This window comes from Biomphalaria glabrata, chromosome 12, assembly GCF_947242115.1.
Source record: "Biomphalaria glabrata chromosome 12, xgBioGlab47.1, whole genome shotgun sequence".
Lineage (NCBI taxonomy): Eukaryota > Metazoa > Mollusca > Gastropoda > Planorbidae > Biomphalaria > Biomphalaria glabrata.
In genome coordinates this window covers 34,502,005-34,529,783 of record NC_074722.1, presented here as the reverse complement: position 1 = coordinate 34,529,783, position 27,779 = coordinate 34,502,005, and the positions used below count along the sequence as shown (strand labels likewise).

Here is a 27,779-nt window from a genome sequence, read left to right as displayed (position 1 = left end):
GTTTCATTCGTGTATTTAGAACAAATCTTTATAGTTCTCAGGCAACGCCGCCTGCGCTGGCTCGAACATGTTCGCCGGATGGAGGACAATCGCATCCCGAAAATCATTCTGTACGGGCAACTTGAGTCAGGCTCAAGAAAAACTGGACGCCCCCACCTCCGTTACGTTGATGTGATAAAACGGGATTTAAAATCTGTAAACATTGATACTGACCATTGGGAAGACATAGCCTTAGACCGCACTAGTTGGAGAGAGACGGTGACCAAGAAAGCTATGGACAGCGAGAAAACATGGGCCTCGACTCTTGAAGAAAAGCGTGCCACACAGAAAATGGCCAGCTCCTCTACCACCAAAGCGAAAGCCACCTTGACCTGCAATATATGTGGACGGGAGTGTCTCTCCAAAATAGGGCTTCACAGCTACATAAAAAAGTGTTCGAGATGAACCAGAGTGGTTCTACGACTGAAGGAGGCTGATAATAATAAAATCTATATTCAGTTCGGCCTTAGGCATAAGCAAGCTAGGCAGCCGCCTAGGGCCTCTGTTATATAGAGACTGAAAAGAAATGTTTTAGAGAAGAAATAACTAAATGGTGCCAAATGTTATTATCTTATCTTATGAAATATAGTTATTACTTCAATAATGAAAATGATTACGTCTATGGCGTGTTCGTAGGACTATACAACACTGTGTTTTAACTAAATTGCGTACTTTTAATTTTTCGCTGTTTATTTTTTACTTTTTAATATTTTATTCGGAGCCACCAAATTCACTGTGCCTAGGGCCTCCAATTATCTAAGGCCGGCCCTGCTTTATGTAGATGATGTTAGACAAGTATAGTAACTTAAAAGCTGTCTATCGTATTTTGAGCTTAGATCAAATAATTACAAGTTGGGAAATTCAACAGTTTAAATGATATTATACTTCAATTTTGATGTTTAGTCTGTAATCAAAACATAAATAATATTTTTTCTCAATTTTGGGTGCATTTATATCCGTTTAATGATAGTAGTGTTATAAACTACCTTTATTGAAATCGTAACTATTCTTATTGGCAGCCATCGTTTGGCAATTGAGATAGAAGTCATTTCGACCGACCGTCATAATTTTTATCTAGTTATCACGTTTTAATCTTGTGAATGGCCTGGTTCTAATTGACCAATCACTGCAGCTCTTAACAGGCGCAACTCTGCACGAATTGTGTCGGCCTAATCCACTTTCAATGCATCGGTAAGAAGAGGCAATTTATAGTTTCACATTCTCATATCCATTGGAATATTCTTGAACATATTTCGCTAAAATTAACCTAACATAAACATTACATGAAACTAACATTTTTCTATGAGGAAACTGATATGATATTTGAAAATGTAGTAACATAAACGTGAAATAAAACTGACATTAAACTATAATAAAACTGAAACTAAATCAGGGTAACAAAAACACACAATAAAAGCTATGCTATAATGTTCTTCCTATATTTTGGCTACAGTTTCTAAAGTAACTCAATGATCCACCTATCTATATTTCTGGCCTTTATTGGTCAACTGGTCAGTGCTGACCAACAACAACGGCTGGCTTTGTCTTCGGCCTCATCAGATTTCTCTCAAAGGCTTTACCAGAAAGTTGCTCTGAACGAGTCTAATATCGTCTACTCACCTTACAGGTAATGAACATTTGAACTTTTCTCATGCATGACAAAATTATTTTACAGGCATTACTTTGGAAATGCCTACTCACCATACAAGTAATCTGAACATCTATAAATACTACTGCTCCTATAAGAAAATGATTGGGTTTTTGTTACCATCCTGTATATATGACTTTTAATTGCGGGCACCTGCGCCGCTGATGTAGATCATGGAAACTTCCATAAGCCTAAAGATCCAAAAGTCTTAGACTTGAATTTTAAGACCATAATGAGGAAAAGGTCTAGTTCTTTGCTCTAAGATTAGTCAATAAAACAGCAAAAAGGGGCATAACTCCTTGGAATAGTTTTTTTTTATTTGATACATCTTTTCATGACAAAGTTTTTATTCCATGATAGTTAATATCCTTATCCTTAAAACTGTCCATTTTGGACTAGACTTTAATGTCTTCCATTTGTAGCATCCATTCGCTTTTAACAATGACGTCCCTTGGGGCAAGGGGAGACACTGCAGCTGAGATGAAGAATGTGCTAAGTATTACTTCCCTTGGTGAATCTGTCCATTCTCTATACAGAGAGACGATCCAGCAGGTTTGTCAAATGTCCTCTCACAATTAGTAAGATTAATATTTACAATTTTTACAATCAATGCTTAAATATTTGTTTATAGTAGCTGTACTCTCACAAGCAATGTTGTTATTTTTGTTTGTTTTGTTGAAACAGTTGAATTCACAGACCGACGTTCAACTTCTCACCGGAAACGCCATCTTCATCAATCCTAGCTATCCCATAGTGCCAGAGTTCATTCAGGAGACAGCGAATGAATATTTTGCTTTAACAGACCACTTCGAATTCTCCGCCAACGAAGGTCCAGAAAAAACAATCAACGATTACGTTGAGGTCAAAACTGGACACATGGTTAAGGATGTACTAGAACCAGGTTAGAGATTCATTGGACCATTTTTTCCGAAGTAAAAAAAGTTTTTACTTTCTTACATATTTTGAGACGTTTAAAAAAAAACTTTTTAAAATGTGTGCGTCTGTATCGAACGTATTAAAATAATCAATTTGACCATCTGCACCTTCACTTGTGAATAAGTCTATTGAGCCATTGAGGCGCCACACAAGATCTGTCAACCGTCTTTCTCCATTCCTCTATATCTTTTGCCTTAAATAGAATCTCTTTCAAAGTTATGCCCGTTCGTTCCTTAATGTTGTCTTTCCTTCTTCTCTTCTTTTTTCCTGGTAATGTTCCCTGGCTAAAGGTTTTTGATTACTTTGTGATATAACTATTGTTATACCTTAAACCAAAACAAAAAAAAAAAAAAGATACAGTAATTTTTATAGAATTAAGTTTTAATAGTAATAGTGTTTAGAATCGTTTAGAGCTGAATTCTTTTAAGAAAGTTAAATTGAATTGAATTGTTATTTTAAATCAGATACTATAGATAATTATACAGTGATGCTGCTAGTCAACACCCTGTTTTTTAACGGCACCTGGAACTCACCTTTCAACGAAACAGAAACAAGAAAGCAAGATTTTCAAACGCCAGGTGGCGCTGTCAAACAGGTAGTGACGAAATGTATTTCCTCGATTACCTTTTCAAGTTCTCCGTACACTTAAGTCTCCGTACTGAGATGAATCTTTTGCAGCGAGTTCTATGTGTCTGGCAGGTTATCTCAGGGTTTGCATTTCACACCGGCTGCGCCCGTTGATTTTTTCCTAGTCTGTTTGTTTTATATTTTTGCTACAACCTCTTAATTTTTTTTTTCGTTTTCAGTAAATCGCAATATATCGCTCTCACAGACTTGTCTATTTAGCTCGTGAAATCTAGTATCTGATGATACATACAAAATTAAACCATAAACTTCAAATACAAAAACACAATCTAATAAAATACTCGGAAAGACACGAAGATAAAGGCACATTCCTCGTTCCATATGCTAGGACAAGTTTGTGAAAGTGCTCTTTTTTCCCCTAGTGCTGGGATGGGTTGCTTGAGTCAGCCAGGAAAACCAATGACTTGGCTGAATTTAAGTCATTGGATAACAGGCATGATTATATGGACTTAGGTACGTACAGAACGTGACAATCTTCTGTTTTGAACTAACTTTTGTATTTTATAAGATATCTCTCTCTCTCTCTCTCTCTGATTAACTCTTTCTCTATTTCTTCCTCTCTCTCTCTCTCTCTCTCTTAATTTTGTGAATTCGCTATGAGGCCGGCTCTTTGGTTTGTCAGTTCGCAAAATGGCATTGAACGATCGACATATTCGGCAGGAAATGGTAATGAGCAGATTTTTTAAAGTACCATAATGATAATTACAGGATATTCATTATTAAAAATATCTATCCAATTACTTGATTATGCAAAACGAAACATTTCTATGTATACATGTAACAACAAGGTAAACTTCTATAAAAGTTGGAAAATGCACAGCAGTTGGCTAAAACAACACTTGTATAAACGTTCCCTGTATTTTGCTTGATTTAATATAAACTTTGTTTAAAAAAAAAAAGGATTGGAAAAAAATAAAAGACTACGATTGCCTGAACCGAATTAACAGATCTAAAGATTGTTTGTTATATTAATCTTTATTACTGCATTACACATATGCTTTCTAGTAAATCTCATTTTCTATTGGTCAAACTAAGACATTGTAAAAAGAACTTTTGAAAAATTCAATATAATAAAGATTCTGTTTATCAATTAGTTTTGCTCAGTCATGTAATTAAATTAGTAATTGATCTAGACTCTAGGCTAATAATAAAAAAATCTGTGTGGTTAGAAATATTTCTTACCAATTGGTTTTTGTTTGCGCAATTTCATGCTTTTAGTTTTTTTTCAATACGTTATAATCCTATCACTTGTCTGGACCAGTTGGAAAGAACGGGGTATCTGGGGGATCGCTTTTTCAATGTAGGCCTATATTTAAAAAAAAAATAGAACGACCTGAATTCGAACTTGTGGGCTAAAGCCTTGTCAGGCTTCTCAAGCCAACGCGGTAACTGCTCAACTAGGGAAGAGTCATTGAAAATGGAAGATTTAATAGTTATCTATTGTTTCTATTTCACGTATGTGTTCCCTAATGCTTCAGACGACAATCTATAAAGGGGAATAATTCCGTCTATACCACTGTCGTGCACACCTGAAGTTGTTTCTTTGATCGATGTCTTCTTTTGTGCACCACAATAGTTTGTGCGATATTTCTAATGACGCGCTATGTAGGCGTCATTGCTCTGATTGTTTTGAGGGATAGCAGTCCTTTGGATGGAGCTCCCTGTTGTTGTTTTGTTCCCCAGCGTTGGCTAAGTTAGGTTATTTTACTTAAGTTTGGTTATTTTACTGTCTTCTTCATGTTGTAGCTCTAAAATGGTTGGAATTATAATCTTATGAATGGCGGTCACAAGGAATGCATATTTTTCTTGTTCAGGAACGCAGGCTTGGGACTTTGCTGGAGTTTAAGCTTGATCTGTGGGATGCGTTACTTGGCTATCATTCATGGCATTGACTTGTGGCCATCGCGAGGTCAGCTTGAACTGTTGCATTGTGCTTAAGTTGTGATAAATTTAGGTTGAATGATTTGCTTAACTTGTATTTGATATTGTGATTATTATTGTGTACCTACTCGTCATTCATGTCATATTATATCATCCAATCATTAAACTGTTGTCAGTTGGACTCTTATTGTTAACTGATCTATGATACCATTACTTTGTTCTGTTTAATTATATAACTAAAATGTTTGTTTTACATGTTTCGGATGTTCCTTCAGAGTTGAAGATAGTTTACTTCCTAGTCCAAACCTCCCGCAGGACAACGGGGGATGGGAGCGGGCAGGGTTTGAACCCTCGACCTTCGATAAATCCGAACGACAGTCCAGCGTGCAAACCGCACGATCTGTCAGGGGGGTCCGAGCAAACGAGCCTCGGCCAATTACAACCCCGACAGGATGTTAATAATCAGCGTTGAGGTGGGGAACCCGGTGGAGCATGTCATACCCTAGAGAGACCTGCGAACCCATCTTGACAACCACCGCTTCCCTTGTTTGAGATACCAAAAATAAAACTATTACCAATAGTTAATTAACTAATTGGTAAATTTTTAAAATTGTTTCTTTTTGGTAAAATAACTAATTGTGCAAAATTTCAGCTTGATCTGAGATTGGGTGTCGGAGAAATAAAGTGCACAAACTTTCGGTAAGAAAGACAGACAGAGTTGATAAAAGCTTTGTCATCATAAAAATATGTGTCTATTTCTGAAGGTTGACATGATGAGTGGATATCAAATAGAAACAAACATAAAGACAGATGACGTCAATAAAGTTGACGTAGCCGAGATTGCTTTTAAAGGAAAAAGATTTGCCTTGTACATTGCACTGCCACAGGAAGTTGATGGCATCACCGACCTAGGTAAGACAAAACTGTGGATTGCTGTATTAATGAGAACCCAGTATCTACTTTGTTTTAGGCGATAATCTTATTTTATTTTGTTTATAATAGCATTTTAGTATATTAACGAGACTGTTAACATGACCTTTTTACAAGTTATTCACTGTAAGAAGTACCATTGCACTAAACATTCGGATCATATAGCCGTTTAGCGTTCTCATTATAATTAAAAAAAAACAACTAAAATGGAATACCTCATACACTTTTTAGTGGCACGCGATAAAGGAAAAGCATCCATTAGTTATGTGTAGTCTGTCTGACAGTCTGTGTGTCCGTCTGTCTTTAATAGTAGATTTCTAAAAAAAACAAACTAGAAATAATTAAAATGCATTTTATTATATTATGAAGCTTGCAAACTTTTTTACTGGCTACATCTGAAACCGAACCATTTTGCTTTCGAAAAAAAAGATTTTTGAGCTCTTTTTTTAACTTTTAAAATAATTATTTTTGTATAAAATTTATAACGTTTATAATTTATAATAAGCTCTGTGTTAAAATTATGAAATAGTAACTAAAAATATTTAGCGGCCTTCCAAAGGAAAAGAACCGCAAATTATTTGTTTGTTTTTTTTTTTAAATGGATTGTTTATCTGTTCTTCCGTCAGTCCGGTTAAGATTAGAAAGGATATTGGAAATCGGGTAATATACTTTAGATCTTGCAAAGTTCTGAAGCAACTGCTACATTTTTGTTTGCTGATAGCGTATTAAAAATTAAATATGCAAGAATTTTTTGTCTAAAAGAGTACCCCTTTTAAGCTGCTACTCACTATTTGTAGAATATAAAGCTGAGGTTGTTTATAAATTGGGTTTATAATTGTCACTTTTATAGGCAAACGGTTTTGCACTTTTTTAAAATAATGTTATAAAAGATTTGTCATACTTAATTGGGGTTTGTTTTGTTTTACAAACTACATATTTTAAAATGTGTTGACAATTTTTCTGGCTGGTGAACTTTCACGGATTAAGGAATATCTATGATATGCTCACCTTCTGAAGATTTGACAAGATCTGACAGTCAGGCGAATGGCCCAAGCCCTGGACACATTTAGTCATTAACGCCTTTCCTAGGAAAAGGCATTTTACAACTCTGTGTGACGAAACGGGTCCCTTCTCAATACAGAATTGACCAGTGCTGAACTACCCCCCCCCTCTTAACCACTAGTTTAGCATTGACACGGTCGTAAAGTCCAGGGGAATTAAAATTTGGTGTCCACGTATATCCCTTTGAGCCTACACTCCTAACGCCCACGGCTATTCAAATAGCTCCCGTCCGCCGTGCCATCGAGCGACGGTCCAGCCTGATAATTGTTGCATGGTTCCGCTTTCATCCTCCTTCGCCTCCCCCCCCCCCAGGTCGAGGGTTAAAGAAGTCAGATGAGTGGGCCCCAAATAAAAAGATTGGTCCAATTTAAAAATTCTAAATTCGAAAGACTCGATGGCCATTGGATCGTCACTTCTCTAACGTACCGCTCGGGAACCAATAAAAGCCGGAGACGAAAGTGTCAGGTTAATGCTATTCTAGATCAGAATCACTGAGAAGTCAGAAGACTCTCAAGTCAACGATTCGTTTGGGAACTTGTGTGTGAGGCAAAGCGGGTGAGTTGGAAAAACTTTATCATTATTATTTAGTGTGTCTTCGCCTGTAACATTTAGGTTCATGTATCATTACCATGTTAACGCTTGGTTGCTTCCAAATATTACATTTGTAAATCTCTATGATTATGTGTTCCTCATTTACTCGTCAATGTTGACTGTACTCCGAACGGTGGACATCCACCCTACAACTAAGTTAATACTAATGTCTATTTATGCATTTGTTATTCATTCATATCCATATTCATCTGGACCTACTCGCGTCTAGATTATTTCCTTACCTGTGCATATGTATCTGTATATGTCCACATATATATATACATTATAATTATGCTTGTTTTTGCTATGCACATACTGTGCTGTTACCATGCATCCTTAGGCCCGAGAATCAGTCTCGCGTGTCTACCCCACTATTTTCGGCTTGTCGGTCTGCATAGTTATGTGCCCTTTTCTACCCCCCCCCCTCCTCACTTCTTCTTGTCACGGTCCTATGGTCACGAGTGACCGCGGACTTGTTTACCTGTGGGTCAATGAGGTCACAGGGGCTACAACCCTGTAATATGGTCCCCCCTGTTTCCCTCCTCATTTATGCCCTTGCCTTGTACATTTATATGTGTAATCGTAATATTATTATTGTATTATTTGTACAGCAATTATTACTAGACCTAGTAAAATATCGTAAACATGTATCTTAGATAGCCTGAGGGAGACGCTCCTGTCAAGGACGACCCTCGCCAACCAGCCTGTATGGTTTAATAATTCAGGCTCCTCTCACGTCTCATCTCATAGCCTCCTACATCAGGGCTGGCGTGTTTTGTTGCCTGAAGGTAGACCTCAGCAGCTCTCCACACATTCCCGTTGAGGGTGAGTTACACATCACTCTCGACCAGAACTGAAGGCAATCCAGGCTGAAGTCCCAGGACCGGTCTGCACCTACCGCAGGAGTAAACCCACCGCGTGGCATCCTCATATTCATCACACTAGTGCCTGCCTACCCGCAGGGCACCAGCAACTGGTTGCCGGCACAACGGAGCTTCAACTTACCCCACCCCGAAGGAGAACCTTGAATACAGATAAGTGAAAGACAGCCGAATAAGTAAACCATACACGAGTTTTATAAACAACATCCCAGTGATGATATTATCTTCAAAGTTATCATAAAATCCTAAATCATTCTGTACATCCCCCCTCTTACTCGCTGATTGTATTTCTTCATAAGTTTTCTTTATTAAATATTAGTTCTTCCACAAAATCATTAAGCTTTGCGTTTTGCTTATGCCTGTCTATGTGCCTATATAATACCAATAAAATATTTACCACATTGTGGCTCTAGACTCTAGGAGGCCCTCGTCCGCATCGGGAAGTGCAAACGAACCGATCGGCGGACTTATTCCACCACCTTCTGTCAAAGCTAAAGTTACATTAAGCATTATAAGCCATCTCAGAATACTCTGTTATGTATAGGTGTATTGCCCTATACCAGAAAGCAGACAAAAATGATATAAAGAAGAAAAAGCGGGTTTTAGAAAAGGTGCCAGTGCAACAGAATAAAGACTACAACAAAAAGATTTTTAAACTCCTTTATTCCACGTTCAGTCAGTGTGTCAATGTCATTTTTCGTTAGTGACAAGACATTAACAACAGGATAGCCAAAGCAATGGGCGCCATGTCAATGTTGCAGAAAAGAGTGTGGGACAACGTAGAGCTGAATGACAATACTGAAACCTTAGTCTACCGGACCTGTGGGATGAGCACTTTGCTATACGGACGTGAAACATGGTCAATCTACTCAATGCAGGAAAAAAAAAAGGCTAAATGTCTTCCATCTCCGATGCCTAAGGCTGATCTTTAAAATAAGATGGCAAATTAAAGTAACCAAAGAGGAAGTGTTACGAAGAGCAGAGTACCAGGACATCCGCTGTGCTATCAGCAGCAGATGGCATGGCTGGCTTGGCCACGTTCGTAGAATGCCAGTGGACTTCCACAAGACAATCTGTGTGGCGATCTAACAGATGGCAGGAGAGCCGCTGGTCGCCTACTTTTAAGGCATACGGATGTATGCAAACGCGACATGAAGCTCTTCAAAATCGACACTAGCAGCTTGAAAAATGTGGCACTGGATAAATCCACATGGAGAGCGAGCATAAAGGAAAGGTCTCGGATTGCAGATTCCATACACAACAGTAGTAGAAAGAAGGTTGAAACTGCATCGGCGTCTGGTGATTATATATGCCCTACCTGCGACCGCAGGTGTGTATCAAGGATTGGCCTCTTTAGTCACACAAGAAGTTGCAAAGAGAAAACATCATTTCCCGAGACGTAAAATGCCACATAATAGACTAATAAATAAACCCAGGGTGTGTGTGTGTGTGTATGGTTTGTTGTGAATGCTGTTCGTGTTAGCATTAAATATTAGTATTGTTTTATGTGTTATGCTGGGTATAGTTAAACTAAATTTCCTTTTGTTTTAGTTTGGGCTGATAAATTATTGTATCTTATCTTAACTTAAAAAATAAAAATTGCAATAATTTTTTATTTGGCCTGCACTTATATTTTATAGAAATTCTGCTACAGAAAGCTGGCAAGGTGGATGAGCTGTTTACTGATCTTAAAACTGAAAATGTTGAAATGGCCATCCCCAAGTTTAAAATTGAGACCAAAATTGAACTGGATGATTTTTTGATTGATATGGGAATGGTTCAAGCTTTTTCATTTGAATTAGCAGATTTTAGTGGATTATCTCAAGAAGGTAATCGATTATTGTATTATTATTTTATAACGTTAACCTAATGTATAAAGTGAAATGTAAGGCGTGTGTATGTATGTATATCCCACATAGAAATCAAAAGCGTTTGAGAAATATTGATACGATTTGGTATAAATGTTCCTTTGATCAGGGAGAAGACCGTAGTCTACGTTGTATGTCCTTCCCACAACCATAGGGCCCTAAAAAATATTTAAAAAAAACTAAATTCAACTCCATTTAAAGAACGAAACTTTTTCACAAATATTGTAAACCTATTTTCACACTCTACTTTTATATTCGTGGCAAAATTAAACAATTCGGAGTTAACATTCGCCATTTTTGACATAGACAATATCTAAATCCAAAGCACTAGCTTCATGGTGCCTTGTGGACTTCGGGCCGGAAGAATTTCTGACTAGCTGATTGAAACTGTGAAACAAAACAGGTTTATATATATAAGAATAAACCATGAATGGAGCTATCCTAGGGATAGAATGGGGATGAGCTGGGTCTAAGGTGGGGTCAGAATATTTGTATTCAGGATAGACTTTGCTAAGCTGAGGCAGACGATTCATGGGCTTATGTAAAGAAGTGTTTCTCAAACTGTGTACAGCGGCTCCCTAGGGTTCCGTGAGGCCTGAATGTGTGTTCTACGAACAATTAGAGTAATTAACTAGTCGGCGAAATGTGAATTAAAAACTCTACAAAAAATAAGGAAATTGATCCGCTAAATACTTAAAGGTAGGGGGAAGGTCTGGGAATCACTGATGTAAAGAATACAAATCTCTGAATAAAGAAATTCGATTCTATGTTTCAATTTGTCTAGTCACTCCCCCCCCCCCCCCCCCCAAAAAAAAAAAAAAAGAAAAGAAAAAGAAAAGTTGAAATTCTCTTTTTAATTTCTTTAATTCTTACTTTTGCTTTTTCTCTTCCTTGATCTCCCCGTTTATACACTTTCTCTCATCCACTCTTTTTACTCTTTTCTTTCTATTTTTGTATTTTGAACAAATTTTTCTTATATCTTTCTATCTTATACCTTATCTCTGTGACTATTTCTTTCTTAATTTCTATCTTCATCTCGTATCTCTCTAATTCTCTTTCTCTCTCTGGTTCTCTCTCTCTTTTTCTCATTCTCTTTATTTCTTTCTCTCTCCTTTTTTTTTCTCTTTATCTCTTTCTATCTCTCTTAATGACATTCTCGTTATCTTCCTCTATTTATTTTTCTCTCTCAATTCTATCGTTTCTCTTTCACTTTCTTTCTTTCTGTTTATCTCTTTCTCTTTATTTCTTTCTCTTTAGTAGTCACTTTCTCTGTCTCATTATCTCGTTCTATCTCTCCTAATCTCTGTCTCTCTCTCTCTTTTTCTCTCTCTTTTATCTTTTTTCTCTGTCTTTCTTTTTTTCTTTCTTCTCTCTCTCATCTCTTTCTTTCTTCTTCTTTCTTTCTCTTCATTTCTTTCTACCCCTCTTAATTCCTTCCTTTTAAAGTCTTTCTTTATCTTTCTCCATTATTTCTCCGTTATTTCTCCCACACCCATTCTCGGATCAAGCTGAAACTTCGCACAATTATTCATTGACATAGACAAGACATGAATCAATTAAAAAATAATAATTACTGGTAATTCATTGTTGCGTTTAATAGCAACAAGGGAAACTAATCCATTAGTATTCACATGTATGCAAAATTGTTTGGGTTTAGCCCCTTTAAATAAATTTTAACGCTATTTCTCCCTCACGCATTTTCCTACCAAATTGATACTTTAAACAATTATTTATTGTACCTAACAAAGCATGAATTAATAAGTAAAGATACTTAATAAGTCAATTAATTATTGGTGTTTAACTATTTTGTTTGCTAACTAATAAGGGAAATAGCTTGTACTTTATTGGTAGATATAGTTTTAAGGACGAAGTTGTCCTTCTTTAGATAAGCTTTGTTTTCTTTAAAGAGTTGTTTTGTATATTTTGCTTGTTTCTCTTTATCTGTTTTCTCTCCTCTCTTTCTCTCTCTCTCTTTCTCTCTTTCCCCCTCTGTATCTTTCTTTGTTTGTTTCAGCTCAAGTCTATATCAGTAGAGTAATTCACAAGGCTGTCATTGAAGTCCAGGAGTCTGGCACGGTGGCTGCGGCAGCTACTGCGGCTAAAATTTCTGGGAGAAAAAAACTTCTTTCCTTTATCGCTGACCATCCGTTCCTTTTCTTTCTGAGAGACAAAGAAACTGGACAGGTCATCTTTCAGGGGAAATTTTCAGGCTAATTATTTGTAATGTATTGAACTCCATTAAAGCTAAAAATAAAATATTTTCATTAACCTAAAGAGTTTGCTTTGAAATAATTAGTTTCAAAACACAGTTATTGTTCTTTTGAGATAGAGTTAAAGTTCAAAACGTGTGTGTGTGTTGCGTTGAATGTTGGTCTGAGTATCTAGTTCAGTGATGCCCAAAATACGGCCCGCGGGCCACATCCGGCCCGAGACGTGGTTCCATCCGGCCCACCGAAACGTCGACACAAAGTGTAGAAAATCCATTGTCCAAATAATAAATTAAAAAAATAAACTTTCCCTACATAGATTAAATCGATTGGTGTCGATACTAAGCCAACATACTTGTTTTATAAAGAAAGAATGGCTCTTTTTAAAGAACATAAACATTTAAACAGCTTTAGGAAATCAAACAAATAAGGCAAAATTCTTGGTTTGAGACGCGATAGTTAGATTGGAGGATTGATGAGATTATTTACCTTAAATAGAAGAAAATGAGTCGGATGTGTGTCTATTTTCTGTTGCAGCTGACGAGTCTACCGACGTTTCTGATTCCTCTCAAAATATTGGTATTTATTTGCGTAATCTTATAGTCTCTAAGACGAACATCTAGAATTCTATGATTTAGGATAAACTTCTCATGAATATAAATACTAAATTCACGGGTTTCTAATAAAAATTGGTTTATCGTATAATTCCCTTTTTCTTCATGTGGCCCGCGACTTGAGTGTCGGATATTAAAATGGCCCGCCGTCCGAGTGAGGTTGAGCATCGCTGATCTAGTTCAATATCTGAAGTGTTCTGTGTATGCTATACTGCTGATTGCGCGTCGTTTCTAACGAGAGTTGTACTCCTGACGTTTGGTACAAAGGTGTCAGGACCTTAATTATGTATTATTAGATATTTTTTATGTCTAGGTTATGGTAAAGTTTTAATTACAGAATTTGTGTGTTTATTTTAACAAGAATTATGTTTTTCTTTTAAGTTACAATTACATCAATCCCTAGGTTCAGCCTAACAGACACAACATGCGCACAAAGAAAAGTAATGAATGAATTATGTGGATGATAATTAAAAATAACAGTTTGAATAATATTATAATATTTACACAATGATATTGACATGAATAAATTATAGCTTTATATAGCGCTACTTTCATGCTTATAGCATACCAGTTGGGGGGGGGGGGGGGGAGGGGGTATCTGGGAGGTTTTCCGTGCTGCCTTTAGGCACTCAGTAAACACAACTCTGCTCGAGTCGGGTGTCGAACCTCGAGCCCTATTTATAGGAGCTAAGACAAGCCAAGTTCAAGCGTACTTAGACTCTCGACCACGCTTCTTACAATGACAACAAGGTCAAGACACCGACAGTGACTTGAACAACATAAACCCCGGGCATCCTACCCTGCCTAATAGTGGCGCCCAGTGGAAACGGTGGAAACTAGACCGAGTGACCATGTCACAAAAAAAAGACACAGAAAGACTCTCCGCCAGACAGAACACACTGCTCAATCATTTTGTTTGGTTGTAGGCAAAGCCTATGAACTTGAGACTATTATTATTAAATCATACATTCAATTAGTACTTCTATATTTTAATAGTGTTTTCAGAAAATATCTCTCTATATAATTCTCTTCATGGTCAACCATGCGGGACACCACGATGAAGAGAACACTTTTATTTCTGCTAGTCGGACTAGAGTTACCCCACGTAACTTTCGTGGTGACAGAGAGCCCGGTTAAAAAAAAATTAAGGTGGGGGCGCGTGTTACCCCGCGGGTCGGCTCGTAGTTAATAAAGTTTTTTTTATTCCTTTTTTTCAGCTTCCCTTTCTTTTTCTACATCCACTTTCAGCACGCATCTGCACCATTTCACGATCACACCGTGGTGCGCAACGACCGTAACATTGATACCATTGGCTAGCCGCACCCGTGTCATAAAACCCTAGTGACGCCACTGCTAAAGTTATCATCGCAAGTGTTGAAGAAAGATACTTGAAATGAAATGACAACACTTTCATAATTATAAACAAATCATTAGCTTCTTTAATCAGACATCTTGGCTGACAGAGTAGCGTCCCTTATGAATGGACATAACTCTTCCTATATTATGTGAGTTCCATCAACAGAAAGCGTTGTTATTTGTCGGTCTATGCAACAACAGCAGAGGAACTGCTTCAGTTTGTGTCAGCTGCTGCGGCCTGAACTTTACTTGCGACTCTTTGTGGTAATTATGATGTCACATCTTGTGCATCCATAACAAGCTCAAATTAATCGCAATTATCTAGGTAGACATATTTTTGTTTTGTTAATGTTTTTTTTTTAAATTATTATTATGGATTGAATAAGAAGAGATAAATTTTACTAATACAACTGATATTTAGTAATTATAATAATAATATAGAAATTATAGATAATGGTAACTATTCCACAATTATGACAGTTAAAATAATCTAATACAATTAAGTCTTTGGCTTTTCATATATAACTAGCAAGCTGATGTTGTAGTCTCTACTTGTTTAGTGTCTACTGGAGTTGGTCAGTCTTCCATGGTAGATTTAGTGTTTTTATCATTTCTACTAATAGAGAAGAAATAATTTTAGTTTCATCTGACAAATTACTAGCGAAATTTTATAACTTGAAATCATTTTTATCTTTAGACGCATTAGATTCAATCAATTGGCATAAACATATGCATACTCTGCTTTCTTTCTGTTTTAAACAGGCGATATTGACATAGTATTGGAATTTTTTATAAATAGGTGGGGGGGATATATGAACTGATTTCTTTTGGTCTATCCAAAACACTAATTGTACAGTTCATCCACCGTGGTTCGATGATGACCACTTTTGTCATCCAGGGGGTTGAGAGCTTTGCACTGTGGATTTGTGCACCAAATAAGGAAGCATTGATAAGTACCACCACATTTCTTATAATCGCTTTTTCTTTTTTTTTTCTCTCAAATAATTGTATTCCTTAAAGGAGAAAAAAAGATAATTTTTGAAATTATAATGGAATTAAAGAGCAGATTACTCTTTGTGTGAAAATAACCTTATACTATATTTTTAAATATATGTAGTAATAGGACCTTGCGCTTTATGGGGCAGATGATATAAAGGTCATCTGTTGTTGTTGTTTTTTTTGACGACGTATAACACAGGTATCAGTGTTGGGTTAGGGTTGGCGTAGTTATCTTCTCTTTTGATTTATAAGATAAATATGTTTATATTAGGTTATTAGATATTATTATTATTATAATTATTATGTTTTTAAAGTGTTTCTTACTGTTTGTTGGTTATTTTCTGTTTACTTTCTCTCTGCATTTTTGAAAACAGCACAATGATCCTTCTATCCATAACCTTGGTTGTTTTTGGTCAACTGGTCAGTGCTGACCAACAACAACAGCTGGCTTTGTCTTCGGCCTCGTCAGATTTCTCTCAAAGACTTTACCAGAAAGTAGCTCTGGACGGGTCTAATGTCGTCTACTCACCTTACAGGTAATTGGAACATTTCACGTTTTAGTCACGTATCACAATATTATTTCTACAGGCAGTACTTTGGAAATGATTTCTTCTCGCAAGTTGTTGTCAAAATAGTAAAATGAATCAATCTAGTTTTACAAATATGAAACATTATCAACGCAGTTTTATCATATTGTAACGCATCTAGGGCAAAACAATGAAGGATTAAGGTGAAGAGATGAGTGATGTTTATTTACAGGTAATAAATAATGCGAGACGATTATAATGAAAATAAATGTATTTGTGGGCTATGAGTTCGTTAAGGTCTGGCCTGCTAAGGTTCACTGTCGCCACTGTCGCCGCAACTGCTTTCCACTAACGTTCAGGGTTTACTGTCACCGCCTAAGTCTTTACGTTCCTACAAGGTTCACTAGCCAGTAACACAGGTGCCTATCTTCAGCTTCTCACCTGCTGACCACACTGGCAACTCAGGCGGTTCCAACGTGTCTCTAGTTCAGGCGGTTCCAACGTGTCTCTAGTTCAGGCGGTTCCAACGTATCTCTAGTTCAGGCGGTTCCAACGTGTCTCTAGTTCAGGCAGTTCCAACGTATCTCTAGTTCAGGCGGTTCCAACGTATCTCTAGTTCAGGCGGTTCCAACGTATCTCTAGTTCAGGCGGTTCCAACGTATCTCTAGTTCAGGCGGTTCCAACGTATCTCTAGTTCAGGCGGTTCCAACGTATCTCTAGTTAAGGCGGTTATAACGTATCTCTAGTTCAGGCGGTTCCAACGTATCTCTAGTTCAGGCGGTTCCAACGTATCTCTAGTTCAGGCGGTTCCAACGTATCTCTAGTTCAGGCGGTTCCAACGTATCTCTAGTTCAGGCGGTTCCAACGTGTCTCTAGTTAAGGCGGTTATAACGTATCTCTAGTTCAGGCGGTTCCAACGTATCTCTAGTTCAGGCGGTTCCAACGTATCTCTAGTTCAGGCGGTTCCAACGTATCTCTAGTTCAGGCGGTTCCAACGTATCTCTAGTTAAGGCGGTTATAACGTATCTCTAGTTCAGGCGGTTCCAACGTATCTCTAGTTCAGGCCGTTCCAACGTATCTCTAGTTAAGGCGGTTCCAACGTGTCTCTAGTTCAGGCGGTTCCAACGTGTCTCTAGTTAAGGCGGTTATAACGTATCTCTAGTTCAGGCGGTTCCAACGTATCTCTAGTTCAGGCGGTTCCAACGTATCTCTAGTTCAGGCGGTTCCAACGTATCTATAGTTCAGGCGGTTCCAACGTATCTCTAGTTAAGGCGGTTCCAACGTGTCTCTAGTTCAGGCGGTTCCAACGTATCTCTAGTTCAGGCAGTTCCAACGTATCTCTAGTTCAGGCGGTTCCAACGTATCTCTAGTTCAGGCGGTTCCAACGTTTCTCTAGTTCAGGCGGTTCCAACATATCTCTAGTTCAGGCGGTTCCAACGTATCTCTAGTTCAGGCGGTTCCAATGTATCTCTACTTCTGCTTCTCCATCTAATTAGCCGGAAACAGTCCTATTTGATGTATCCAATTTCACCTTGTACAAAATGATGTCGATGAATCTCTACTCAAATTAAAATTTAAATTTCCACCATGTTTGTTTGTATGATAAGTTCGCCGTGCACAAGGATAAGCATTTCAATATGATAGTTATTGCTCACGACCTTATCCGTTTTTCACATTGTAGCATCCATTCACTTCTGACAATGACGTCACTTGGGGCAAGGGGAGACACTGCGACTGAGATGAAGGACGTGCTCGGTATTACTTCCCTTGGTGACTCCGTTCATTCGATTTACAGGGAGACAATTCAGCAGGTTTGTCAACTGTATTTTTTAAGACGTATTAAATTAATTTGAATAATTGCTTAAATTGATTTGATAGTACCTGTACTTTCACAATCAATGTTGTTTGTTTTTTTCCAAAACAGTTGAATTCACAATCGAATGTTCAACTTCTGACCGGAAACGCCATCTTCATCAATCCTATATATCCCGTAGTGCCAGAGTTCATTCAAGAGACTTCTGATAAATATTTGGCTAAAGCCGACAACATTGACTTTAACGCCAACGGAGGACCAGAAGAACCAATCAACGATTACATTGAGAACAAAACGGAACACGTGATAAAGGATTTACTAGAACCAGGTAACTCATTCCCGAACTGTGTTCCGCGGAACCCTAGTGTTCCTCGAGACCTGCATAGGTGTTTTTCGAACTACCGGAATAGTCAACTAGTAAGAAACAAGTTTGGGATAAAGTAATAATAGTAATAATTTTATTTATAAAGCGCTGTTAACAAACAAAATGTAGGCTCAAGGCGCTGTAATAACATTACAAACACAAACACGACAATATGAATCAAAAACTACTATAAAAAGGTTTTAAACAAGTAGGTCTTAATGTTCTTCTTAAAAGTGGTATAGCATGTTGTTTGTCTGAGATCAATGGGGAGTGAGTTCCAAACCTTTGGTCCGCGCACTGAAAAAGCCCGCAGACCGCAGCTTTTGAGGGAGAAACGTGGCACCACTAAAAGCGTTGAGTCCATGAGCACATGGCTCTCTGGGGGACATATGGAGTAATCAGTTCTCTAAGGTACAGGGGCATCTCATTGTTATATATATACACTGATGACAAAGTGTGGCGACCTTGTAATCGATTCTCGCTTTCACGGGAAGCCAATGGAGCATGCGCAAGAGCGTAGTAGCAGAATCTTGTCTTGTTTTTCTAAGTACTATTCGTGCGGCGTTGTTCTGTATACGTTGCAGTTTGGCTATTTTGTCATCAGGTATACCTGCTAGCACGGCGTTACAGTAATCAAGGCGGGAGAGTATGAATGCCACATCTAGCGTTTTTGTTGACTCCGTTGTTAAATATGCTCGGATCTGGCCTAATCTACGCAGCTGCAGTTAAAGACCCTTGCAGAGCTGACTTACCTGTGGGTCGAAAGATAGTTTTGAGTCGAAGAAAACTCCAAGATTCCGCACTACATGAACATAAGGAAGCTGGCAGTTCGTGATAAAAAGAGAATCTGTGCCATAGAATGTGTTGCAAAATTTATTTTTTTTTCAAATTTTCTTTTGTTTCACATTTAGGAGACATCGATAATGCTTTTTTTTTTTATTTTGAGTACTACTGTCAAACTTAATTTTGAGTACTACTGTCAAACTTAATTTTGAGTACTACTGTCAAACGCGATGCACTATGTCATTGGTACTGTTGGACTCTCGCCTTTCCGGGCATTGCTTGCTACACTAAAAGTCTATTCCGAATGGAAACGGTCGTTACAGGAGATGGTTATGCCGATTAGGAATAAAATAGCGGCCTACGTTGAGGTGCCTTAGAACTGACTCCACTGCAATGGTGATGATAGAATAGAACCCGACCAACCGTTTCAGTATTCCTAAAACGTTTCTCAATAGGCAGTGGCTGATGTTGAATAGATAAAAGTATTTATAGAAATCTCCCAGACAGAACCATCGATAAAGTCCAATAGAGAATAGGCGCCTTTATCCAATTCGATTATTTAAAAAGATTTTATGTCACGCCCAGCCGTTGACAGGATTTCTTTACCCCAAGTCAAGTCTGAAGGTTTTCACAATGGTATTGTCCATTATTACGATAGGGTCGTGCCATAAACGGTCCTGGGCCGCAGGCGAAAAGTGTCAAGTCCCATTCGATTATTAAAAAAGATTTTATGTAACGCCCAGCCGTTGACAGGATTTCTTTACCCCAAGTCAAGTCTGAAGGTTTTCACAATGGCATTGTCCATTATTACGATAGGGTCGTGCCATAAACGGTCCTGGGCCGCAGGCGAAAAGTGTCAAAAGTAAGCGTTAAGAAAAAATGTCTTCCTGTTCCAATTCTGTAACCGACAATCTAGCGTGTAAGAAACGCTCACCAGACACGGGTCTCTGATTTACAGACCTTTGCATGGTACGGCGAGTCTCTTTTCCATAACCAACCCCCGAGTGAGATAAAAAAAAAAATCTTACCCAAGGTAACCGGATGGAGGCCTGGTTCGATTCCCGTCTTTCGCCTAACTAGTGTCACTTCTAGACGTTTTGGCCATGGCGACATGTTCCGACTAAGGGAACTGGACTCCTCGACTCGGGACAGAACAGTTGGCTCTTGAAGACAGAAGAGCTTCCATGGCCAAGATTTTCAGGAGTTTTGGAGTCTTTGTACAATGTTTGTTTGTGAAATATTTTACATGTTCCTTCAGAGTTGAAGATAGTTTACTTCCTAGTCCAAACCTCCCGCAGGATGACGGGGGATGGGAGCGGGCAGGGTTTGAACCCTCGACCGTCGATAAATCTGAACGACAGTCCAGCGCGCAAACCGCACGACCAGGCAGCCATCCAATTACAAAGAAGAAGAACTCCCGCCAGACGATTAGTTTTAACACATTGTTGTTGATCAACAGGCGTGTTAACTCTTTCTCTCCTAACTGACGATACCAGCGTTGATTCCACCAGAATGTGGTAAATAATTACAGATAGAAAGAGTTAAGGGTATTGAAAACGAAATATTCTTTGACCCCCCATTTGTTTTTTCCCTAATCTTACTTTTAACTTTCTACATAAACTTTCCCATAATTACGCAATTTCAGAACGCACTTTTCTACAAAGCTTTTCACATCCGATGTACTTTTATGTATTTGTTCTTTTCAATAAAGAAAAAACATCTCAAAGTTCAAATTTTTTTGCATACATTGAAGATTGAACTCAAATGTCTATTTTCTAGAATTATGCAGCTTTATTTTTAAATATTTTTTTTATCACTATTAATAATTTTAAATTATAAACTAAAAAAACAACAATTTTCATAGCATCAAGTTTTAATAACAATAGTATTCAGAGCTGATATCAATTTTAAAAATTGCATTGTTAGTTTCGATGTTGTCTTCTACACCAGATAGTATAGACGACTTAACAGTGATGCTTCTCGTCAACACACTCTTTTTTAATGGCACCTGGGCATCGCCTTTTGACGAAACACTAACAAGAAAGCAAGATTTTAAACTTCTGGGTGGCACTGTAAAACAGGTAACGGCTCATCCGCATTATTACCATTTGTATAAGTCTTCATGAACTAATACTGAGAACATAAATTTATTGCTTCTAGCATGGTCCAGGTATCTATCAGTGTTACATAGGTTTTCCTTATTGAAGTTACTTTTACTTGGTACAATAGGGGTTCTTAGAAATACCATGACTTCGATCACTGGAGATTGATAATAATATACTAATTTGGCGTAAGAATAAACACCAGATAAACCACGAAAGCAATAAGTTTAATAACTATAGGAAAAATTCCATTATATCAATAAAAAAATACACGTATGTTTCCATTCAGCATAACTCAAAACTTTCAAAGGAAACAACATAACATCAACCACTCATAAAACTGCTCCTTTCAGACAAAACACTCAAAACATTTGGTTCACATTAGGTGCATACTATTCAAATTATTACCCTAAGAATAGATAAACAAAGGGATATAACTATTTTATACCTAAACAATTAAAATTATGCCTTCAATCTCGCCATACATTCTCTCGTTCTCCAGACGTGTCGTACAGTTGAAATCATTTATGTTCTATGCTATTACCATGCAACGGTTCAGGATGTGTCTCACTGTTTCCATGCCCTCCTGGAAGTGTGAACATCTGGGATCAAAGTTCTCTCAGACCCTAGTGATATAGTCAGACAGTTAAAAAAAATTAAAGCTCCCCTTTCGGTCATTGTAGGGCAGATGGTGTAGTCATATGTTTCTTTGGCCGACGTTAAACAGCAGGGTGTCATGCGCAACGAACAACCAGCTTTACTTTACCCCAATATTGTCAAGTATAGCTGACGCTCTAAGGGTACCGAAATAAAAAGACACTGTCTTCACAAGGATTCGAACCCGGGACCTTGTGAAGCCCTAGGGATCTCCAAATAAAAAGTCACTGTCTTCACAAGGATATGAACCCGGGACCCACCGGAAGCCAATCAACTTACCACTCACGGATCTATAGAATATATGTAATGGTCATCCGTTTCTGTAGACAACGGTTAAAGAACAGGGTGTCATACACAAAGACCAACAGCCTTTACTTTTCACCAACAATTGTCAGGTACCCGTTATAGCTTGGTGGCGCCCTATGGATCCCAAAATTAAAAATCACTGTCTTCACAAGGATTCGAACCTCCGACGCCCGGTTCGTAAGCCAAGCACTTGGCACAGTCTGCAAAAGAGCTTACAGCTCAGCAGCAAAAATCTGGCTAAAAGTAGTAGGAAGCAAAGCAACTTACCACTCAGTCGCCGCGCTACCAATATCAAATAGTGCCCTGTCTAGCCATTAGACTAAGACCCCCCAAATCTACCTGAGATGAGCTCCAATGGGTGACAAGGCAGGGAGACCCCTAGGTCTCCCGTAGTGCCCTGGTAAGGAACTCTGCTGTGTGGAGTAATGCCCCCAAATCTACCAGACTTTACTGCAGTTTACGTTTTCTGATGTTGTATTCAAAACAGGTCCAGACTTTATTGCATACCCACCTAAAAAAGAGAGCGAATAAGAACAAGTCAGTCGTTTTCTTTTAAAGGCTTACACTAGCTGCCTCGTGTGGACCAATATTTAGTACCGGCAGGGAGCTTATTGTTTGATTTGTCTTATATATTTCGGACGTTCCTTCTAGAATGACACAAAGACAGACACACAGGCAAACAGAAAGAGTGAGTCGATTCGATATAAGCTTTGTCCTAGACTGACCTAGACCAATCCTCCAGCAAGATTTGAACCCAGGACGGTCGTGACGATAGTTTTAAGCGCGTATCTCATAACATCTTGGTTTCTGATAGGGGTGTCAAGTTTGAGGATTCAGTTGGTTATAATCCATAAATAAATAATTGGGAAGTGGCGACAAGACAAAGAGAGAGAGGGAGTGAGAGTGAGGGGGAGAGAGAGAGAGAGACAGAGAGACAGACAGAGAGACAGAGAAAGACAAATAGAGAGAGAGAGAGACAGAGAAAGGCAGAGAGAGACAGACAGACAGACAGATAGAGACAGAGAGACAGAGAAAGACAGAGAGAGACAGAGAAAAGCAGTGAGAGACAGAGAAAGGTAGAGAGATACAGAGAGAGAGAGAGACAGAGAAAGGCACAGAGAGACAGAGAAAGGCAGAGAGAGACAGAGAGACAGACAGAGAGAGACAGAGAGACAGACAGAGAGAGGCAGAGACAGAGAAAGACAAAGAGTAAGAGAGAGACAGAGAAAGGCAGAGAGAGACAGACAGAGAAAGACAGAGAGAGACAGAGAAAGGCAGAGAGAGACAGAGAAAGGCAGAGAGAGACAGAGAGACAGAGAAAGACAAATAGAGAGACAGAGAGACAAACACAGAGACAGAGAAAGACAGAGAGAGAGAGAGACAGAGAGAGACATAGAGAGAGACAGAGATAGTAGAGGATAACAAAAACAACTCAGCTTGAGTTGGCTTTAAAACTCAACTCCCCTTGATAGCTAGCCATGTAGTTTACGCCTTTCACCCAGAGAAACCACATTAGTCTAAGACATACGAGTAGCACAAAGATACTGTAATGTAAGCCCCTCGAATGCTCTCTAAAACAAATACCATCATATAAAGACAAGAGTTATGTGATGAACTAATGTAAAAAAAATATATATATATCATTTCGACCTATAATATCTCTCCAGCTGGATATGATGCATGGGTCTAAGAGAAGAACATTCATGAAGAAAGATGACGTCAATAACGTCGACGTAGCCGAGATTCTATTTAGAGGAGGAAGATTTGCCTTGTACATTGCCCTGCCACGTGCCTGTGATGGCATCACTGACCTAGGTAAGTCACTGCTGTTGGATTTATGTATTAGTGATAAGCGAAGACTCGGTTTATGTTAGGCGAGAGAGAGAGAGAGAGAGAGAGAGAGAGAGAGGTGAGAAGGAAAGAGAGAGCAGATACACTAATTGAGGGGCCAAAAAAAGTGTGTATAGTTTATCGTTTAAATGTGGCCCGTTTATTACATATAAACAAAAAAGGTCTGTTCCGCTCATAAATCAACAACATAAAGCTAGTGAACAAATCAACTGACGTAGTGGGTGTGGACTGCAATTCTGACATTATTTGTGTGAAAACTGTTCCACTTTATCGGTGATTCCCAAAGTGGACTATATAGACCCCCGAGGTTTACGACGACTTTCAAGGGGTCTACGAAAGTGAAAAAAAGAAATTGGGGGTCTTAGAGATGTAAACGAGGGTCTACGAATGTGGATCTCGATTTAGGGAGGTCGTGATTTTGGTAACAACCATAAAACAATGGAATAAACAATCATCTTATAATTTTTAATACCTTAAATATTTAAACATTAATTCTATTGTTTGAATGAAAAATTATTTTGATACCTCATTTACATTGCTTAATTTACAAGGAACTACTATTTAACATAGCCGAATCTGATTGTGAAATAAGACATTAGTGTTCACTTTCTGACAATTTTGTTTCTTTTTTTTTTGTCAAACTTATATTGCCTTTATATGTACCAAAGTGTTAATTATTGACACTTTGAAATCATCTTAAATTGGAGGATCTTTTGACACGGCGCCGCTTTGATAAAATGACTGATGATTAGAAAAACGTAAACAATCAATGATAAAGAGAAAAGACTGCGGACAAAATCGTGACTTTGACATCGAAAAGAGAAGATGATGGTTTGCAAGTGTCTATTAATAGCTCTAGACCGCACCAGATGGAGAGAGACAGTGACCAAGAAAGCTGTGGACAGTGAAAGTACATGGGTCTCAGCCCAGGAAGAAAACGTACAATACGAAACACGTCCAGCTCCTCTACCACCGAAGCAAAACCCACCTTAACCTGCGCTATCTGTGGACTAGAGTGTCTCTCCAAAATAGGGCTCCACAGCCACATGAGGAAGTGTGCTCTGAGATGAACCATAGTCGTTCTACGACTGAAGGAGGCCAATGATAAATATCTTTGACGTATTGCGAAATTCGGGAAACATCACACACTAGGCGAAAACATGATTTGGCCATCCGATGAAGAAGTTTTAAAAATCACTCAACCCTACATCTGATAATATTAAAGAACTCCTCTAAGCAACAAACCAGTTCAAAGGCCTATTGATGAAATGAGTTGTGACATTGAAAGCTTTTTATGTAATTATTTGCTAACGATATATTACAAGTGGATGAGTCAACTATGCCAGGTAATAAAACATCTTTTGTGGGCGAATGTTCCTTTTTTTATGGATAAAGAAATCCGCGAAAAACTTCTTTTTTTTTTTTTTGCGAAAACTGATAGATGACAATAAAGACGACTAACTATTTAATGTTTTGAAGGACTACTTTCAACAAAAAGCACTTCCTTCAACTATAATGTCAGTAGCAACGGATGGAGCAGCTTTCAAGGTTGGGTTCTAATGTGGAAAGTGAAAAATGTGGTAGATTTCTTGAATATCTTCAATCTGTTATCAAAGCAGTTAGCCAGACGCACATTAATGTGCTTCAATGTGCTGAGAAAAAAAAAAGAACTTTCATCAGTTGCTCCTTCACACCGAAGTTCGATGGTTGTCGAAAAGCTTTTGTTTAATTTAATTTTTTTTTTCCTTTTTGACACTGTATCGAAGTTCTTACATGTCAACGATCTCATTTGAAATTCAAATTTAATCTGGCGGACATCTGACATTGCTTATTTAACAGAATTGTTTCAAAAATTTATTGAGGTTTAACTAAAATGGGGTCATGGGCGTAGCCAGGATTTTTTTCAGGAAGGGGGTGATTTTTACCTGATAATCCCCCCCCCCCCCAAGTTCGTCCATGCATGTAGTTGTTAATAATTTTTCAGTCTTCACCTTATTACGTTAGAAACCATTAAAGAAAAACACATTCATAAATCAGTAAAATTGCTATCCAGTAATATTAGCTAACCAGAGGGTCTACCGAATACCGGAAAACATGGCAAGGGGTCTACGAGTCAAAAATGCTTTGGGAACCACTGCACTATACGGACAAGGCTATTTAACATGACCTCAATGACGAAATATTCAGTAAAAAATAATTTGGCCTGCACCTGTTTCATGTAGAGAGTCTTCTTCAACAACCTGGCAAGGTCGATGAGCTTTTCACTGGACTACAATTTAAAACTGTTGAAATGACCATCCCTAAGTTCAGAATTGAAACCAAATTGGAGCTTGAAGATGCTTTGGTTGATATGGGAATGGTGAAAGCTTTTTCAGAAGTACTGGCAGATTTCAGCGGAATATCACAAGGAGGTAACTATATAATGTGTATTTTATTTTGTAACATAAAGTATCCATAAAACTAGGTATGGAATATGAGGACACAAGAATGAAAAATAAAAGCTAAGAAAGGGATAGAATGGGCAGAGACAGGGATAGAATAGACTGAAATGGGGATGAAATTGACTGAGATTGGGGATAGAATGGACTCAGATTGGGGATAGAATGGACTGAGATTGGGGATAGAATGGACTGAGATTGGGGATAGAATGGACTGAGATTGGGGATAGAATGGACTGAGATTGGGGATAGAATGAACTGAGATTGGGGATAGAATGGACTGAGATTGGGGATAGAATGGACTGAGATTGGGGATAGAATGGACTCAGATTGGGGATAGAATGGACTTAGATTGGGGATAGAATGGACTTAGATTGGGGATAGAATGAACTGAGATTGGGGATAGAATGAACTGAGATTGGGGATAGAATGGACTGAGATTGAGGATAGAATGGACTAAGATTGGGGATAGAATGAACTGAGATTGGGGATAGAATGGACTGAGATTGGGGAAAGAATGAACTGAGATTGTGGATAGAATGGACTGAGATTGGGGAAAGAATGAACTGAGATTGTGGATAGAATGGACTGAGAATGGGGATAGAATGGACTGAGATTGGGGATAGAATGGACTGAGATTGGGGATAGAATGAACTGAGATTGGGGATAGAATGGACTGAGATTGGGGAAAGAATGAACTGAGATTGTGGATAGAATGGACTGAGAATGGGGATAGAATGGACTGAGATTGGGGAAAGAATGAACTGAGATTGTGGATAGAATGGACTGAGAATGAGGATAGAATGGACTGAGATTGGGGATAGAATGGACTGAGATTGTGGATAGAATGAACTGAGATTGGGGATAGAATGGACTTAGATTGGGGATAGAATGAACTGAGATTGGGGATAGAATGGACTGATATTGTGGATAGAATGGACTGAGATTGGGGATAGAATGGACTCAGATTGGGGATAGAATGGACTGATATTGTGGATAGAATGGACTGAGATTGGGGATAGAATGGACTCAGATTGGGGATAGAATGTACTGAGATTGGGGATAGAATGGACTCAGATTGTGGATAGAATAGACTGAGATTGGGAATAGAAGAGACTGAGATGGGATCTAAAATAGACTAAGATGGGGATAGGGATTGAGTTAGAATGGACTGGGATTGAGTTAGAATGGACTGGGATTGAGTTAGAATGGACTGGGATTGAGTTAGAATGGACTGGGATTGAGTTAGAATGGACTGGGATTGAGTTAGAATGGACTGGG

At 38.3% G+C, this 27,779-nt stretch overlaps 2 protein-coding genes across 2 annotated transcripts in view; both read left to right on the top strand.

Moving 5' to 3' along the window:
- The first annotated feature begins 1,009 nt into the window (after positions 1–1,009).
- Positions 1,010–12,749, top strand: LOC106070021 (serpin B4-like). Its single transcript, XM_056005459.1, has 7 exons — positions 1,010–1,666; positions 2,110–2,239; positions 2,372–2,588; positions 3,088–3,218; positions 5,914–6,061; positions 10,254–10,442; positions 12,496–12,749. The coding sequence occupies exons 1-7, from the start codon at positions 1,509–1,511 to the stop codon at positions 12,693–12,695; spliced, it is 1,173 nt and encodes a 390-aa protein (XP_055861434.1). The 5' UTR covers positions 1,010–1,508; the 3' UTR covers positions 12,696–12,749.
- Positions 12,750–15,208: 2,459 nt separating this feature from the next.
- The window catches only part of LOC129921609 (serpin B6-like), a 14,412-nt gene continuing 1,841 nt past the window's right edge, over positions 15,209–27,779 (top strand). The window contains exons 1-7 of the mRNA XM_056005458.1: positions 15,209–15,233; positions 16,032–16,193; positions 17,866–17,995; positions 18,109–18,325; positions 21,095–21,225; positions 23,877–24,024; positions 26,283–26,471. Of these exons, the coding sequence (XP_055861433.1) occupies positions 16,036–16,193; positions 17,866–17,995; positions 18,109–18,325; positions 21,095–21,225; positions 23,877–24,024; positions 26,283–26,471 (973 nt within the window). The 5' untranslated portion in view covers positions 15,209–15,233; positions 16,032–16,035. The remainder of the gene's footprint in view (positions 15,234–16,031; positions 16,194–17,865; positions 17,996–18,108; positions 18,326–21,094; positions 21,226–23,876; positions 24,025–26,282; positions 26,472–27,779) is intronic.